At 41.4% G+C, this 15,000-nt stretch overlaps 1 protein-coding gene and 2 long non-coding RNA genes across 5 annotated transcripts in view; 1 reads left to right on the plus strand and 2 right to left on the minus strand.

The window, feature by feature from the left end:
* LOC126984522 (uncharacterized) overlaps nucleotides 1–3,761 on the minus strand; it is a 5,963-nt gene extending 2,202 nt beyond the window's left edge. The window contains exons 1-5 of the long non-coding RNA XR_007736959.1: nucleotides 2,664–3,761; nucleotides 2,447–2,515; nucleotides 1,960–2,080; nucleotides 1,477–1,598; nucleotides 30–648 (exon numbers count right to left, since the gene is read on the minus strand). This is a non-coding gene — a long non-coding RNA (uncharacterized LOC126984522). The remainder of the gene's footprint in view (nucleotides 1–29; nucleotides 649–1,476; nucleotides 1,599–1,959; nucleotides 2,081–2,446; nucleotides 2,516–2,663) is intronic.
* Nucleotides 1–15,000, plus strand: part of LOC126984332 (basic proline-rich protein-like) — a 106,223-nt gene that overhangs the window by 69,928 nt on the left and 21,295 nt on the right. The window contains exons 8-10 of the mRNA XM_050837943.1: nucleotides 4,325–4,420; nucleotides 9,534–9,694; nucleotides 11,326–11,410. Coding sequence (XP_050693900.1) covers nucleotides 4,325–4,420; nucleotides 9,534–9,694; nucleotides 11,326–11,410 — 342 coding nt within the window. The remainder of the gene's footprint in view (nucleotides 1–4,324; nucleotides 4,421–9,533; nucleotides 9,695–11,325; nucleotides 11,411–15,000) is intronic.
* Nucleotides 8,349–9,524, minus strand: LOC126984523 (uncharacterized). Of its 3 annotated transcripts, XR_007736962.1 has the most exons (4): nucleotides 9,288–9,524; nucleotides 9,181–9,234; nucleotides 8,872–8,978; nucleotides 8,349–8,820 (listed from the first exon to the last, which is right to left on the minus strand). It is a non-coding gene; the product is annotated as an uncharacterized LOC126984523 (long non-coding RNA). The 3 variants fall into 3 exon arrangements; XR_007736961.1 differs by having other exon boundaries at nucleotides 8,349–8,955; XR_007736960.1 differs by having other exon boundaries at nucleotides 8,349–8,978.

Below are 15,000 nucleotides of genomic sequence, written 5' to 3' on the forward strand. Positions count from 1 at the left end.
GCTTCATTTAACTAACCGATCTATAGGACCTGATCGTAAGTCTGTCTTTAAATATCTTCACAAACCAGTACTTTATAGGATTCTGTATATATTTCAAAACATCTTTCTCGTACTAACTCCTTTAGTCTCTTCGTAAACAAAAGCTTCATTTAACTAACCGATCTATAGGACCTGATCGTAAGTCTGTCTTTAAATATCTTCACAAACCAGTACTTTATAGGATTCTGTATATATTTCAAAACACCTTTCTCGTACTAACTCCTTTAGTCTCCCCGTAAACAAAAGCTTCATTTAACTAACCGATCTATAGGACCTGATCATATGTCCTGTTTTTAAATGTATGTGTGATTGAGTACTCTATAGGATTCACTATATATATTTCTTAACACCCTTTTGTAAATAACTTTCGATCTTTCAATAAAAAAAGATTCTCATAACTAACCAACAAGACTCAATTTTATGTCTGTCTAAATATCTTCACCATCCAGTACTGTATAGGGCTTTTTAAATATACTTCTTAACACCCTTTTGTAAATAACTTTCGATCTTCCAATTAAAAAGATTCACATAACTAACCAACAAGACTCTATTTTATGTCTGTCTAAATATCTTCACCATCCAGTACTGTATAGGGCTTGTTAAATATACCTTAAAAATAACCTTCCATCTTCCAATTAAAAAGATTCACATAACTAACCAACAGGACTCGATTTTATGTCTGTCTCAATATCTTCACCATCCAGTACTGTATAGGGCTTGTTAAATATACCTTAAAAATAACCTTCCATCTTCCAATTAAAAAGATTCACATAACTAACCAACAAGACTCTATTTTATGTCTGTCTAAATATCTTCACCATCCAGTACTGTATAGGGCTTGTTAAATATATTTCTTAACACCCTTTTGTAAATAACTTTCGATCTTCCAATTAAAAATATTCTCATAACTAACCAACAAGACTCTATTTTATGTCTGTCTCAATATCTTCACCATCCAGTACTGTATAGGGCTTGTTAAATATACCTTAAAAATAACCTTCCATCTTCCATTATAAAAGATTCACATAACTAACCAACAAGACTCTATTTTATGTCTGTCTAAATATCTTCACCAGCGTTGTCAGATTATCGTATTCATCACTTCGTATTTATTACTTTTAAGCCTCAAACTCTCGTACCTACACAAATAACGATAGAAAATTGAAGTTAGCGTTAAAACCCCTATTTATTGATGTTTGTTTGTTTGTTTTTGCTATAGTTATTGGTCAGAAACTACGAAAATGATATGCGATAAGTTCGGTAATTTGGCAACACTGATCTTCACCATCCAGTACTGTATAGGGCTTGTTGAATATACCTTAAAAATAACCTTCCATCTTCCAATTAAAAAGATTCACAACTAACCAACAGGACTCAATTTTATGTCTGTCTCAATATCTTCACCATCCAGCACTGTATAGGGCTTGTTAAATATACCTTAAAAATAACCTTCCATCTTCCATTATAAAAAGATTCTCATAACTAACCAACAAGACTCAATTTTATGTCTGTCTAAATATCTTCACCATCCAGTACTGTATAGGGCTTGTTAAATATACCTTAAAAATAACCTTCCATCTTCCAATTAAAAAGATTCACATAACTAACCAACAAGACTCAATTTTGTGTCTGTCTAAATATCTTCACCATCCAGTACTGTATAGGGCTTGTTAAATATACCTTAAAAATAACCTTCCATCTTCCAATTAAAAAGATTCACAACTAAGCAACAGGACTTGATTTTATGTCTGTTTAAATATCTTCACCATCCAGTACTGTATAGAGCTTGTTAAATATACCTTAAAAATAGCCTTCCATCTTCCAATTAAAAAGATTCTCATAACTAACCAACAAGACTCAATTTTATGTCTGTCTAAATATCCTCACCATCCAGTACTGTATAGAGCTTGTTAAATATACCTTAAAAATAACCTTCCATCTTCCATTATAAAAGATTCACATAACTAACCAACAAGACTCAATTTTATGTCTGTCTAAATATCTTCACCATCCAGTACTGTATAGGGCTTGTTAAATATACCTCAAAAATAACCTTCCATCTTCCATTATAAAAAGATTCTCATAACTAACCAACAGGACTCGATTTTATGTCTGTCTAAATTTCTTCACCATCCAGTACTGTATAGGGCTTGTTGAATATACCTTAAAAATAACCTTCCATCTTCCATTATAAAAAGATTCACATAACTAACCAACAAGACTCTATTTTATGTCTGTCTAAATATCTTCACCATCCAGTACTGTATAGGGCTTGTTTAATATACCTCAAAAATAACCTTCCATCTTCCATTATAAAAAGATTCACCTAACTAACCAACAAGACTCAATTTTATGTCTGTCTAAATATCATCCCCATCCAGTACTGTATAGGGCTTGTTGAATATACCTTAAAAATAACCTTCCATCTTCCATTATAAAAATATTCACATCATTAACCACTCAGACAGGACTTGACCTAATGTTTTTCTCTATAGATTTATGCCTAATGGTGTGTTTTGGACTGTTCTTGTTTTTCTCCTTGTTCATGAATTCTTCCTTTTTCCTCTTCATATTCTTCCATTATAAAAAGATTCACATCATTAACCACTCAGACAGGACTTGACCTAATGTGTTTCTCTATAGATTTATGCCTAATGGTGTGTTTTGGACTGTTCTTGTTTTTCTCCTTCTTGTTCATCAGTTCTTCCTTTCTCCTCATCTTCTTCTTCTTCTTCTTCTTCGTCATCTTCCTTCAATGTCTGCTACTGTTTTGCCCTCCAGTGTCTGTGTCTTGTCTGTTGAAATTGCCTCCATCTCTCTCTATCTGGCACTGTTTGTTTGTTTGTTTGTTAGGGAGGACTCCACACACACACACACACACACACACACACACACACACACACACACACACACACACACACACACACACACACACACACGATTGGTTGGTTGCTTGTCACTCGGCTGTGCTCAAAAAAGGCTGCCATTATTAATTTTTTTTTATTTTATTATTATTTTTTTTTATGTGGTCACGTACAGCGGTTGGAATGGTTTGCTAAAAGAGATTGCTTAAGTAACAGACAGACTAACCAGTGTGTGAATGGGTGTTACTACTACTACTACTACTACTACTACTACTACTACTATTACTAAATTTTTCCACTCCGCCCGGGAATCGAACCCAGGCTCACCACCGAGAGAGCCCAGGTTCGATTCCCGGGCAGAGTGGAAAAATTTGGGCGGCTTTTCCGATACCCTACGCCCCTGTCCACCCAGCAGTGAATGGGTACCAGGTATTAATCAGGGGTTGTGTCCCGTCTCCTGGGGTCTGTTCCCTTCTCCTATAATTCCTTCCCCTCCTGTCTCTCTCCGGCATATGACCACAGATGTTGCGCTGACTAAACCAAACTTTCCAACTACTACTACTACTACTACTACTACTACTACTACTACTACTACTACAACAACTATGACTGCTGCTGTAGCCTGTCCCATTCCATCTGTCCATCCCACAAGCGTGAATTTTGATATATGTGGCCCATGCTCATTGCTAGTTTGGGCGTGGGTGAAAGTCAGCTGTTGCGATGGATACTGACCCAGTAGCAGCGACGGGGCAAATTTGTGGCTTTACCATGTAGCAGCGACGGGCCAAATTTGTGGCTTTACCGTGTACCAGTGACGGGGCAAATTTGGGGCTTTACCATGTAGCAGCGACAGGCCAAATTTGTACCATGATATAAACCCCAAAAATAGATGATGCATAATCTGATCACAAATGCTTTGATATATATTATGAAATGGTTTGTGTGAGGGGTGATTTTTTCTCATTTTTCTCGCTTGGAGGGACCATTAAGAAATATGACCCTCGCTGCTACCGGGTTAAAGGTCTATAGATGGACATTCAAGGACGTCACTGAAAAATGATCTTTAGTATTTATTCCAACAGCTGGTCTTCCTTGATTTTCATTTTCTCCGAGCGCCTGTGTGGTGGTGACGCTGTTCTCTGTACATACTAAACCCTGTGTATATACTTATGTGTGTGTGTTTTGGGTGCCTCATTATCACACACACACACACACACAAACACACACACACAAAAATCCACTTCCAACCATTTCCACTCACTCTCACATTCTCCGCTGAAACACACACACACACACACACACACACACACACACACACACTCCACGCCCCATCGCTCCACCCTGCATGGCTACCACTAACTTGCTGGGTGCGTCTCTCTCCACCACCACCACCACCACCACCACCTCCACCTCCACACTAGAGCTGGAGTGATGAGAAGGAGCGGAGGCGGCGGGAGCGGGAGGCACAGCGGAAGGAGAGGCAGATGTTGCTCGGACGGTTCTCCAAATCTTGCCAGGTCAGGTTTGCCTATGCCTCGAACACAACCACAACCACCACCACCACCACAGCTTCTACTCTTACGACATCACTTCCACCATCTCGACCGCTATCCGTTCCGCTCACCGTTGCCAGATTAGCGTACTCAGCCTCGTCCTCGCCGGTTTCCGAGTCATGGTTATCGCCGGAAGCCGCTTATAATTAACCATTTTAAAGATACCACGATCTCTCGGCCGCTCGTAACTTTAGTCTATGTAGGAACGGAGATTTAGCGGACTTTTTTGTTGGCCTTGAGCTGTTTGTTTAGCTGTAAAAAACAAATGAAAAAAATATATACGAAGGCAGTCATTGGAGTCGAGGAAACCGTTCTTACGTCGGATATTGGCAGACATAAGACGACGAGTGCGGTAGTCTGGTAACAGTGACCACCAACATCACATCTCTACTGTTATGATAATGCTTCCACCACCACCTCTACTGTCATGACATCGCTTCCACCATCACCACCACGAGTTCCGCTACCTCCACTGTCTGTTATCACCGTCACAGCTGTCCCCACACATCTTATAATGGCAAGGTGCGCCACTCTCAGGCGTCGATCGTAAATGAGCGTCTGGAAGATTTTGGGGCGTAGTACGAGGGAAGTTTCAGGCCCCTACAGAGTTTTTTTTTATTATTATTGTTTCCTGTTTTTTGTGCCCTTGAGCTGTCTCCTTTGTTGTAAAAAAAAAGTAAATAAATAAGAAATTCCTGAAGTCGCAAAATTTCTCAGGATTGTTCACCAAATCTCGGAACAGATGTCCAAAGCTCCCCAATTCAGCCAGTCTCTTAACATTAATTCCATGCACCCATATCTGTTGCTGGTGGTAGTTTCATCCTTCCTCTGTACCCTGAGCATAAAAAAACACTCATTAGAACGTTTTCCCACTAACTTCTTCTGTGGGGAGTTTGTTCCAGCGACTGACAACCCAATACAAACAGGGGTAGACACAGAGATGAGAGAACGTAGCAATGATAGAGTAATGGCCAATGTGTGTTCTGAAAATATTTGATTGTTTTCCCACTAACTTCTTCTGTGGGGAGTTTGTTCCAGCGACTGACAACCCAAAACAAACAGGGGTAGACACAGAGATGAGAGAACGTAGCAATGATTAAGCTATGGCCAATGTGTGTTCTAAGAATATTTGATCGTTTTCCACTAACTTTTTCCGTGGGGAGTTTGTTCCAGCGACTGACAACCCAATACAAACAGGGGTAGACACAGAGATGAGAGGACATAGCAATGATAGAGTAATGTCCAATGTGTGTTCTAAGAATATTTGATCGTTTTCCACTAACTTTTTCTGTGGGGAGTTTGTTCCAGCGACTGACAACCCAATACAAACAGAGGTAAACACAGAGATGAGAGAACGTAGCAATGATAGAGTAATGGCCAATGTGTGTTCTGAAAATATTTGATTGTTTTCCACTAACTTCTTCTGTGGGGAGTTTGTTCCAGCGACTGACAACCCAATACAAACAGGGGTAGACACAGAGATGAGAGAACGCAGCAATGATTAAGTAATGTCCAATGTGTGTTCTGAAAATATTTGATCGTTTTCCACTAACTTCTTCTGTGGGGAGTTTGTTCCAGCGACTGACAACCCAATACAAACAGAGATAGACACAACCTTCTCTATAAGGGTGGAATTGGGGCAAAATCTTCCACTCAGCCGTTTGCCTCGGACTCAGAGTAGTGGATCTTACGCCTTTTAAGACCTTTGCTTCACCCACAAGAGTTCATGACATCACTACTACTACTACTACTACTACTACTACTACTACTACCTCACAAGACACTGTTTCAATTTCCGCTCCAGCACCGTCACATTACCACCACTACTGTTCTTGTTATTCCTGTCTGTTGTTGTTGTTGTTGTTGTTGGCGCTGTCGCTGTTGTTGTTGTTGTTGTTGTTGTAAGTCTTGTTGGTGTTGAGACCCGGACACGTTTTTCTCTAGTCTGCGTTTGTTTATAGATTTGCTTGTCTTGTATTTGTATTTAGTAGTCTCTCTCTCTCTCTCTCTCTCTCTCTCTCTCTCTCTCTCTCTCTCTCTCTCTCTCTCTCTCTCTCTCTCTCTCTCTCTCTCTCTCTCTCTCTCTCTCTCTCTCTCTCTCTCTCTCTCTCTCTCTCTCTCTCTCTCTCTCTCTCTCTCTCTGTCACAGTTGCCACACACACACACTTTCCCTAGATAGAAAAACGTATTAGTAGTCTGTCTGTGTGTGTGTGTGTGTGTGTGTTTCTTGGTGATGAAATATGATTGCGCACACACACACACACACACACACACACACACACACACACACACACACACACACACACATCTCCATTATTGTGTACAGAGAGAGAGAGAGAGAGAGAGAGAGAGAGAGAGAGAGAGAGAGAGAGAGCACGATTTACAATATTTGGTCTTTTCGGTCTCATATCTTTTCCTTAGCCCAGACCATTTGCCCCCTACCCCCCTTCCCTTCCCCCCATTCCTTAATACATACCCCCACACATACACCATCCCAGTGCTCTAAGTTGCCCCCCTGCAGCCCCCCCCCCCCCCCTGCCCTTCCCTTCTCTTCCCTTCCCATCCCTTCTCTTCCCTTCCCATCCCTTCTCTTCCCTTTCCCATCCCTTATCTTCCCTTCCCATCCCTTCTCTTCCCTTCCCATCCCTTATCTTCCCTTCTCTTCCCTTCCCATTCCTTCTCTTCCCTGCCCTTCCCTTCTCTTCCCTTCCCATCCCTTCCCATCCCATGTCAGATATTAAACTCCTGCTAATATCTCACAGTTCTCTATCCTATCAAAAACGTTCCCTGTGAAATGTGTGTCTTTGATAGTGGTCTTGTTTAGCACAGAAAACCCATTAGTAATACCTCATATTTTATTTCTTTTCTCTCTTTTGGTCAACCTTGTATATCCTGTTTGGTTTTTCATCCCTCCAACTTATCAAAACTGTCCCATGAGTGAACCTTTTGTACCGTGATCCTGTTTGTTGTCTTGTCTAGCGCAGAAAACCCTAAGTTACTCTCATGTCAGATATTGAACTCCTGCTAATGTCTTGTGGTTCTCTATCCTATCAAAAATGTTCCCTGTGAAATGTGTGTCTTTGATAGTGGTCTTGTTTAGCACAGAAAACCCATTAGTAATACCTCACATTTTTTTTCTTTTCTCTCTTTTAGTCAACCTTGTATATCCTGTTTGGTTTTTCATCCCGCTAACTTACCAAAACTGTCCCTTGAGTGAACCTTTAATACCGTGATCCTGTTTGTTGTCTTGTCTAGCGCAGAAGAGCATAAGTTACCCTCATGTCTGTTCTGCCCCCAATATGTTGTTTCTTGCTGTCTAACTTATCTTCTCGTTGCCGCAAATGTCTTAGTAGTGATAAAACCAGCATGTGGCAGCCATCATAGCCCCCCATAGCCCCCCATAGCCTGCATAGCTCACGTAGTCACAGTGGAATGACGTGGGTAAACGCCGTAATCTTTGGGTCTTGGAATCTGTCGCTGCCTTGATTCTTTCGTATTTTCATTTTTCGTTTACGTATTTTAGCTCCGAGTACTTTTTTTTTTGTGTGCGTATTGCTGAGACTTGCCGTTGCTGCTCATGTGCGCTTATACACACACACACGCACGCACGCACACACACACACAGAGCTTGAATGAGAGTTAGTAAGCTTCCTGTAGGCTAGAGCTTGCTGTTTTAGTCGCGAGCATTACGTTAAGCTTTATTAGTAGTGCCGAAGCCTGCTACACACACACACACACACACACACACAGAGCTTGAATGAGTTAGTAAGCTTCCCGTACACTAGAGCTTGCTGTTTTAGTCGCGAGCATTACGTAAAGCTTTATTAGTAATGCCGAGGCCTGCTACACACACACACACACACACGCACGCACGCACACGCACGCACACGCACGCACACAGAGCTTGAATGAGAGTTAGTAAGCTTCCCATACGCTAGAGCTTGCTGTTTTAGTCGCAAGCATTACGTAAAGCTTTATTAGTAATGCCGAGGCCTGCTACACACACACACACACACACACACACACACACACACACACAGCGTCAACCACATCTGCTTTCGTACTGATGCTGTTATATTAGTATCATTATTTGTATGCTGTGTGTATGTGTGTGTGTGTGTGTGTGTGTGTGTGTGTTTAATTTTGCTCTTTTTCAGGATTTTTTCATGATGCCATTTTGTGTTGGTAAATAGTGTTGTACGTTCTCCTTCCTTCGCTTTTAGAATAGGAAGGAGAAAAGTAATTATTGAACAAATGCATCTTATTCATTGACAACTTTCTCTCTCTCTCTCTCTCTCTCTCTCTCTCTCTCTCTCTCTCTCTCTCTCTCTCTCTCTCAACCTAACCTAACCTAACCTGTCTCCCTAACCTAACCTAACCTGTCTCCCTAACCTAACCTAACCTGTCTCCCTAACCTAACCTAACCTAACCTGTCTCCCTAACCTAACCTAACCTGTCTCCCTAACCTAACCTAACCTGTCTCCCTAACCTAACCTAACCTGTCTCCCTAACCTAACCTAACCTAACCTAACCTAACCTAACCTAACCTAACCTAACCTGTCTCCCAACCCAACCCAACCTACAACCTGTCTCTAACCCAACACAACCTGTCTCCCAACTCAACCTAACCTAACCTGTCTCCCCAACCCAACCTAACCTAACCCAACACAACACCTAACCTGTCTCCCAACTCCAACCTGTCTCCCAACACAACACAACCTCACCTGTCTCCCTAACCTAACCTAACCTGTCTCCCTAACCTAACCTAACCTGTCTCCCTAACCTAACCTAACCTAACCTGTCTCTCTAACCTAACCTAACCTAACCTAACCTAACCTAACCTAACCTGTCTCCCTAACCTAACCTAACCTGTCTCCCTAACCTAACCTAACCTAACCTAACCTAACCTAACCTGTCTCCCTAACCTAACCTAACCTAACCTAACCTGTCTCCCTAACCTAACCTAACCTAACCTAACCTAACTGATGCAAAATGTTCTCCTAACTCAACCTGGCGTACTCAGAAAACATTGCTTGATGCACCTTCCCTAATCAGCTCTTCCCCCTCCGCCCCGCAGCACACCCTGGTCTCCCCCAGCAGCACCCGCAGTGGCCGTCGCAGCGGAGACGTCACGCCGGTGGAACAGAGCGGCGGAGGCGATGACGTCTACTACACCTGGCACGCCGGCTCAACCCACCCCGGCCTGCAGACACGAACCAGGCCACCGGATTCAACCAGGTGAGGGCAGAGTGGGTTAATGGATATCAATTTTGGATGATACAATGAATGGATTCCATTTTAATCCATAAAAGTATTGAAGAAAATTTGCTTAAAATTCTATTTCGGGAGGCTCTTCACCGAACCCCTGAGACTGGCTTGCCGAACCCCTGGGGCTTGGTCGAACCCAGGCTAAGAACCACTGCTGTAGAAGAAGAGAGAGAGGAAAGGAGTTTGTAAAGGGAAAATGATGGAAAAGAGGAAGGAAAGGGAATTAGAAAGGGAAAATGCTAATGGAGGAGGAGAGAAAGGGAAGAAGGGGAAATTAGACAGAGAAAATGCTAATAGAAGAGCGGAGAAAGGAACGAAAAGGAAATTGTGAATGGAAAATGCTATAGTGCAGAAGAAAGTGTGTGTGTATTTACCCCGTTGTGTGTGTGTGTAATTCAGCTCCTGGTATGCTGTGGGTCAGACATCCAGCCGCTCCCCTACGGAAGAGCACAGACCTCGTAGTGCCGATCTTTGGGCAGGACTGAGACTCACACACAACACACCGCGACAGAGAATGTTAGAGAAAGGAGGAAGAGGAGGAGAGATGAAGATTAAGAGGAAGAGGAAGGAGAGGAGAGGAAGAAGAGGAGGAAATAAGAGAAAAGTAGGAGAGAAGAAACGGAGAGAAGTGAGAGAAGAAAAAGGAGGAGGAGGAGGAGAAGTTATGGAGTAAAAAGGTTAATGAAGGAAGGAAGGAAGGAAGGAAAGGAAGGAAAGGAAAGGAAGGAAGGAAATGATGAATGTCTTTAATTATAAAAACTCTCCTTCCCTCCATCTCTCCCTCTCCTTCCTTCCTTCCTTCCTTCATGCATTCAATATTCCAACTTATTTCTCTCTCTCTCTTCCTTCCTTCCTTCCTTCCTTCCTTCTCCTCCTTCATGGTATGGTAGGAATTTGTCTCTCCTCCTCCTCCTCCTCTTCCTCCTCCTCCTCCTCCTCCTCCTCCTCCTCCTCTTCTTCCTCCATTTGCATGAGAATTCCATACCTCTCTCTCATTTCCATTTTCTCCTCCTTTCTCTCTTTCCTCCTCCTCCTCCTCCTCCTCCTCTTTCCATCCATCTCTTCTATTTCTATTCTCTCTGTCTCTATCTCTCCTCTCCTCCTCTTTTCTCTCCTCTCTTCTCTTTTTTTATCCTTTTTTTTCTCTCCCTTCCCATTCTTCCTTTTCTCTCCATTTTCCCTTCTCTTTCCTCCTTTCTTCCTCTCTTTTCTCTCCATCTTCCCATCTCTTTCCTCCTTTCTTCCTCTCTTTTCTCTCCTTTCCATCTTCCCTTCTCTTTCCTCCTTTCTTCCTCTCTTTTCTCTCCTTTCTCTCCATTTTCCCTTCTCTTTCCTTCCTTCTTCCTCTCTTTTCTCTCCTTTCTCTCCATCTTCCCTTCTCTTTCCTTCTTTCTTTTCTCCTTCTCTCCATCTCCCCTTCTCTTTCCTCCTTTCTTCCTCTCTTTTCCCTCCTTTCTTCCTCTCTTTTCTCTCCTTTCTAACAGTTCTTCCTCTTTCTAACTCCTTTCTCTCCCTGTTCTTTCCTCTCATCTCTCTTCCACTCCCTGTCATCCCTCACTCCACCTCCGCACCACCTAACACCCACTCCTTCCACCTCGCAGGACGGGGCTCTCGAAGGTTATGGAGCTGTTCAGGAGTCATCGCGGGGAGACCACCGAGGAGAGACAGCGACGCAAGAGTGGAGGGGTGAGTACACTGGGCCCTGTTCATGTAGATTAAGGGTCATTTTCAAAGTCATTTCGTTTGTTTTGATTGTTACGAATGGCAGCGATCGCCACCATAGTCTTCCGCGTGAAACTGGCCTATGGGGGGTAGTGGCGGCTGCAGGGGAAGGGAGAGCTGTTGAGAATGTGTGGTAAGGTGCGGGGTTAGGCTAACCTCACACCCGACACTATAGTCTTCCGCGTGAAACTGGCCTATGGGGGGTAGTGGGGGGATGTGCTGAGAGTGTGTGGCAAGGTGCGGGGCATTAGAAGGGGAAATGCTTAAAGGAAAGAGAATTGGAAGGGAAAATGCTTAAAGGAAAGAGAATTAGAAGGGAAAATGCTTAAAGGAAAGGGAATTAGAAGGGAAAATGCTTAAAGGAAAGAGAATTAGAAGGGAAAATGCTTAAAGGAAAGGGAATTGGAAGGGAAAATGCTGGAAGGAAAGGGAATCAGAAAGGAAAATGCTTAAAGGAAAGAGAATTAGAAGGGAAAATGCTTAAAGGAAAGAGAATTAGAAGGGAAAATGCTTAAAGGAAAGAGAATTAGAAGGGAAAATGCTTAAAGGAAAGAGAATTAGAAGGGAAAATGCTTAGGAAAGAGAATTAGATTTGAAAATGCTTAAAGGAAAGAGAATTAGAAGGGAAAATGCTTAAAGGAAAGAGAATTAGAAGGGAAAATGCTTAAAGGAAAGAGAATTAGAAGGGAAAATGCTTAAAGGAAAGAGAATTAGAAGGGAAAATGCTTAAAGGAAAGAGAATTAGAAGGGAAAATGCTGGAAGGAAAGAGAATTAGAAAGGAAAATGCTGGAAGGAAAGAGAATTAGAAGGGAAAATGCTGGAAGGAAAGAGAATTAGAAGGGAAAATGCTTAAAGGAAAGAGAATTAGAAGGAAAATGCTTAAGAAGAAATTAGAAGGGAAAATGCTTAAAGGAAAGAGAATTAGAAAGGAAAATGCTTAAAGGAAAGAGAATTAGAAGGAAAATGCTTCAAGGAAAGAGAATTAGAAGGGAAAATGCTTAAAGGAAAGGGAATTAGAAGGGAAAATGCTTAAAGGAAAGGGAATTAGAAGGGAAAATGCTTAAAGGAAAGAGAATTGGAAGGGAAAATGCTTAAAGGAAAGAGAATTAGAGAGGAAAATGCTTAAAGGAAAGAGAATTAGAAGGGAAAATGCTTAAAGGAAAGAGAATTAGAAGGGAAAATGCTTAAAGGAAAGAGAATTAGAGAGGAAAATGCTTAAAGGAAAGAGAATTAGAAGGGAAAATGCTTAAAGGAAAGAGAATTAGAAGGGAAAATGCTTAAAGGAAAGAGAATTAGAAGGGAAAATGCTTAAAGGAAAGAGAATTAGAAGGGAAAATGCTTAAAGGAAAGAGAATTAGAAAGGAAAATTCTTAAAGGAAAGTGAATTGGAAGGGAAAATGCTTAAAGGAAAGAGAATTAGAAGGAAAATGCTGGAAAGAGAATTAGAAGTTAATATGCTTAAAGGAAAGAGAATTAGAAGGGAAAATGCTTAAAGGAAAGAGAATTAGAGAGGAAAATGCTTAAAGGAAAGAGAATTAGAGAGGAAAATGCTTAAAGGAAAGAGAATTAGAGAGGAAAATGCTTAAAGGAAAGAGAATTAGAAAGGAAAATGCTTAAAGGAAAGAGAATTAGAAGGGAAAATGCTTAAAGGAAAGAGAATTAGAAAGGAAAATGCTTAAAGGAAAGAGAATTAGAAGGGAAAATGCTTAAAGGAAAGAGAATTAGAAGGGAAAATGCTTAAAGGAAAGAGAATTAGAAGGGAAAATGCTTAAAGGAAAGAGAATTAGAAAGGAAAATGCTTAAAGGAAAGAGAATTAGAAGGGAAAATGCTTAAAGGAAAGAGAATTAGAAAGGAAAATGCTTAAAGGAAAGAGAATTAAAAGGGAAAATGCTTAAAGGAAAGAGAATGAGAGAGGAAAATGCTGGAAGGAAAGGGAATTAGGAAGGAAAATGCTTAAAGGAAAGAGAATTAGAAGGGAAAATGCTGGAAGGAAAGGGAATTAGAAGGGAAAATGCTGGAAGGAAAGAGAATTAGAAGGGAAAATGCTTAAAGGAAAGAGAATTAGAAGGGAAAATGCTGGAAGGAAAGAGAATTAGAAGGGAAAATGCTTAAAGGAAAGAGAATTAGAAGGGAAAATGCTTAAAGGAAAGAGAATTAGAAGGGAAAATGCTTAAAGGAAAGGGAATTGGAAGGGAAAATGCTTAAAGGAAAGAGAATTAGAAGGGAAAATGCTTAAAGGAAAGAGAATTAGAAGGGAAAATGCTTAAAGGAAAGAGAATTAGAGAGGAAAATGCTTAAAGGAAAGGGAATTAGAGAGGAAAATGCTTAAAGGAAAGAGAATTAGAGAGGAAAATGCTGGAAGGAAAGGGAATCAGGAAGGAAAATGATGATTCCCGGCATTGGCAACGATCAGAACAAACAAAATAACTGTAAAAGCAACCATATGTCTCTTTCCATCCTTCGGCACGCACCACAGAGGAGACAAGTCAGATTATATATGTCTCTATGTCTCTGCCTGCCCTGTTGATGCTGTTTCTATGTTCCATCTTTGGCCCGGATTGTCAGCCATTTTGGGGCCTGTGTGTGTCGAGTGTCTGTCTCTATGTCTGTTTTCCTCTTTGCCGCAACTGACTTCCCCGCCACAGAAGTAGATAGTGTGGAAACGATCAGATATTGGCTGCTTCTTCATCGTGGCAGGAGTGAATTTAAATGTTCCTGCGCTATTTGTATGTCTGTCTCTGTTTGTATTGGGTTATCAGTCGCTGGAACAAACTCCCTGCAGAAGAAGTTAGTGTGGAAACGATCATATATTGGGTGTTTGTGGCTTTACCGTGTAGCAGCGACGGGCCAAATTTGTGGCTTTACCGTGTAGCAGTGACGGGCCAAATTTATGGCTTTACCGTGTAGCAGCGACGGGCCAAATTTGTGGCTTTACCGTGTAGCAGCGACGGGCCAAATTTGTGGCTTTACCATGTAGCAGCGATGGGCCAAATTTGTGGCTTTACCATGTAGCAGCGACGGGTCAAATTTGTGGCTTTACCGTGTAGCAGCGACGGGCCAAATTTGTGGCTTTAAAACTTACATCATCCTTTACTTCTTTGCATTGGAGACACAGACCTTGATAAAAGTGGAAATAACAAAGAAACAAAGAGGAGGAGGAAGAAGAGGAAGACAGGAGGAGGAAGAGGAAAGATTAAGCTATTTTTTGGTATAGGAGGAAAGGAGGAAGAGAGGAAGGAAAAGGGAGAAAAATGGAGGTAAACTTTGCCAGGAGTGATTTGAGCGTTCCGTCGCGTAACTACAGCAAGGGTTTGGGCGGGTGTGCTCTGGGGGGGGACTGACGTGGCGGAAAGAAAGAGAAGAGAGAGAAAAGGAAAATATTATGAAAGAAAAACACCAAAAGAGGAAGAAGAAGAAGAGGAAAGAAAGAAAGAAAAAAAAACAATAAAGAAGGAAAATACAAGAAAACAAAACAGAAGAAGGAAAAAAGATACAAAACAAGGAGATAAAAAAGATAAAAAGGATATAAACAGATAAGAAGAGAAAGCAAGG

Source organism: Eriocheir sinensis, chromosome 57 (genome assembly GCF_024679095.1).
Source record: "Eriocheir sinensis breed Jianghai 21 chromosome 57, ASM2467909v1, whole genome shotgun sequence".
NCBI classification, from domain to species: Eukaryota; Metazoa; Arthropoda; class Malacostraca; order Decapoda; family Varunidae; genus Eriocheir; species Eriocheir sinensis.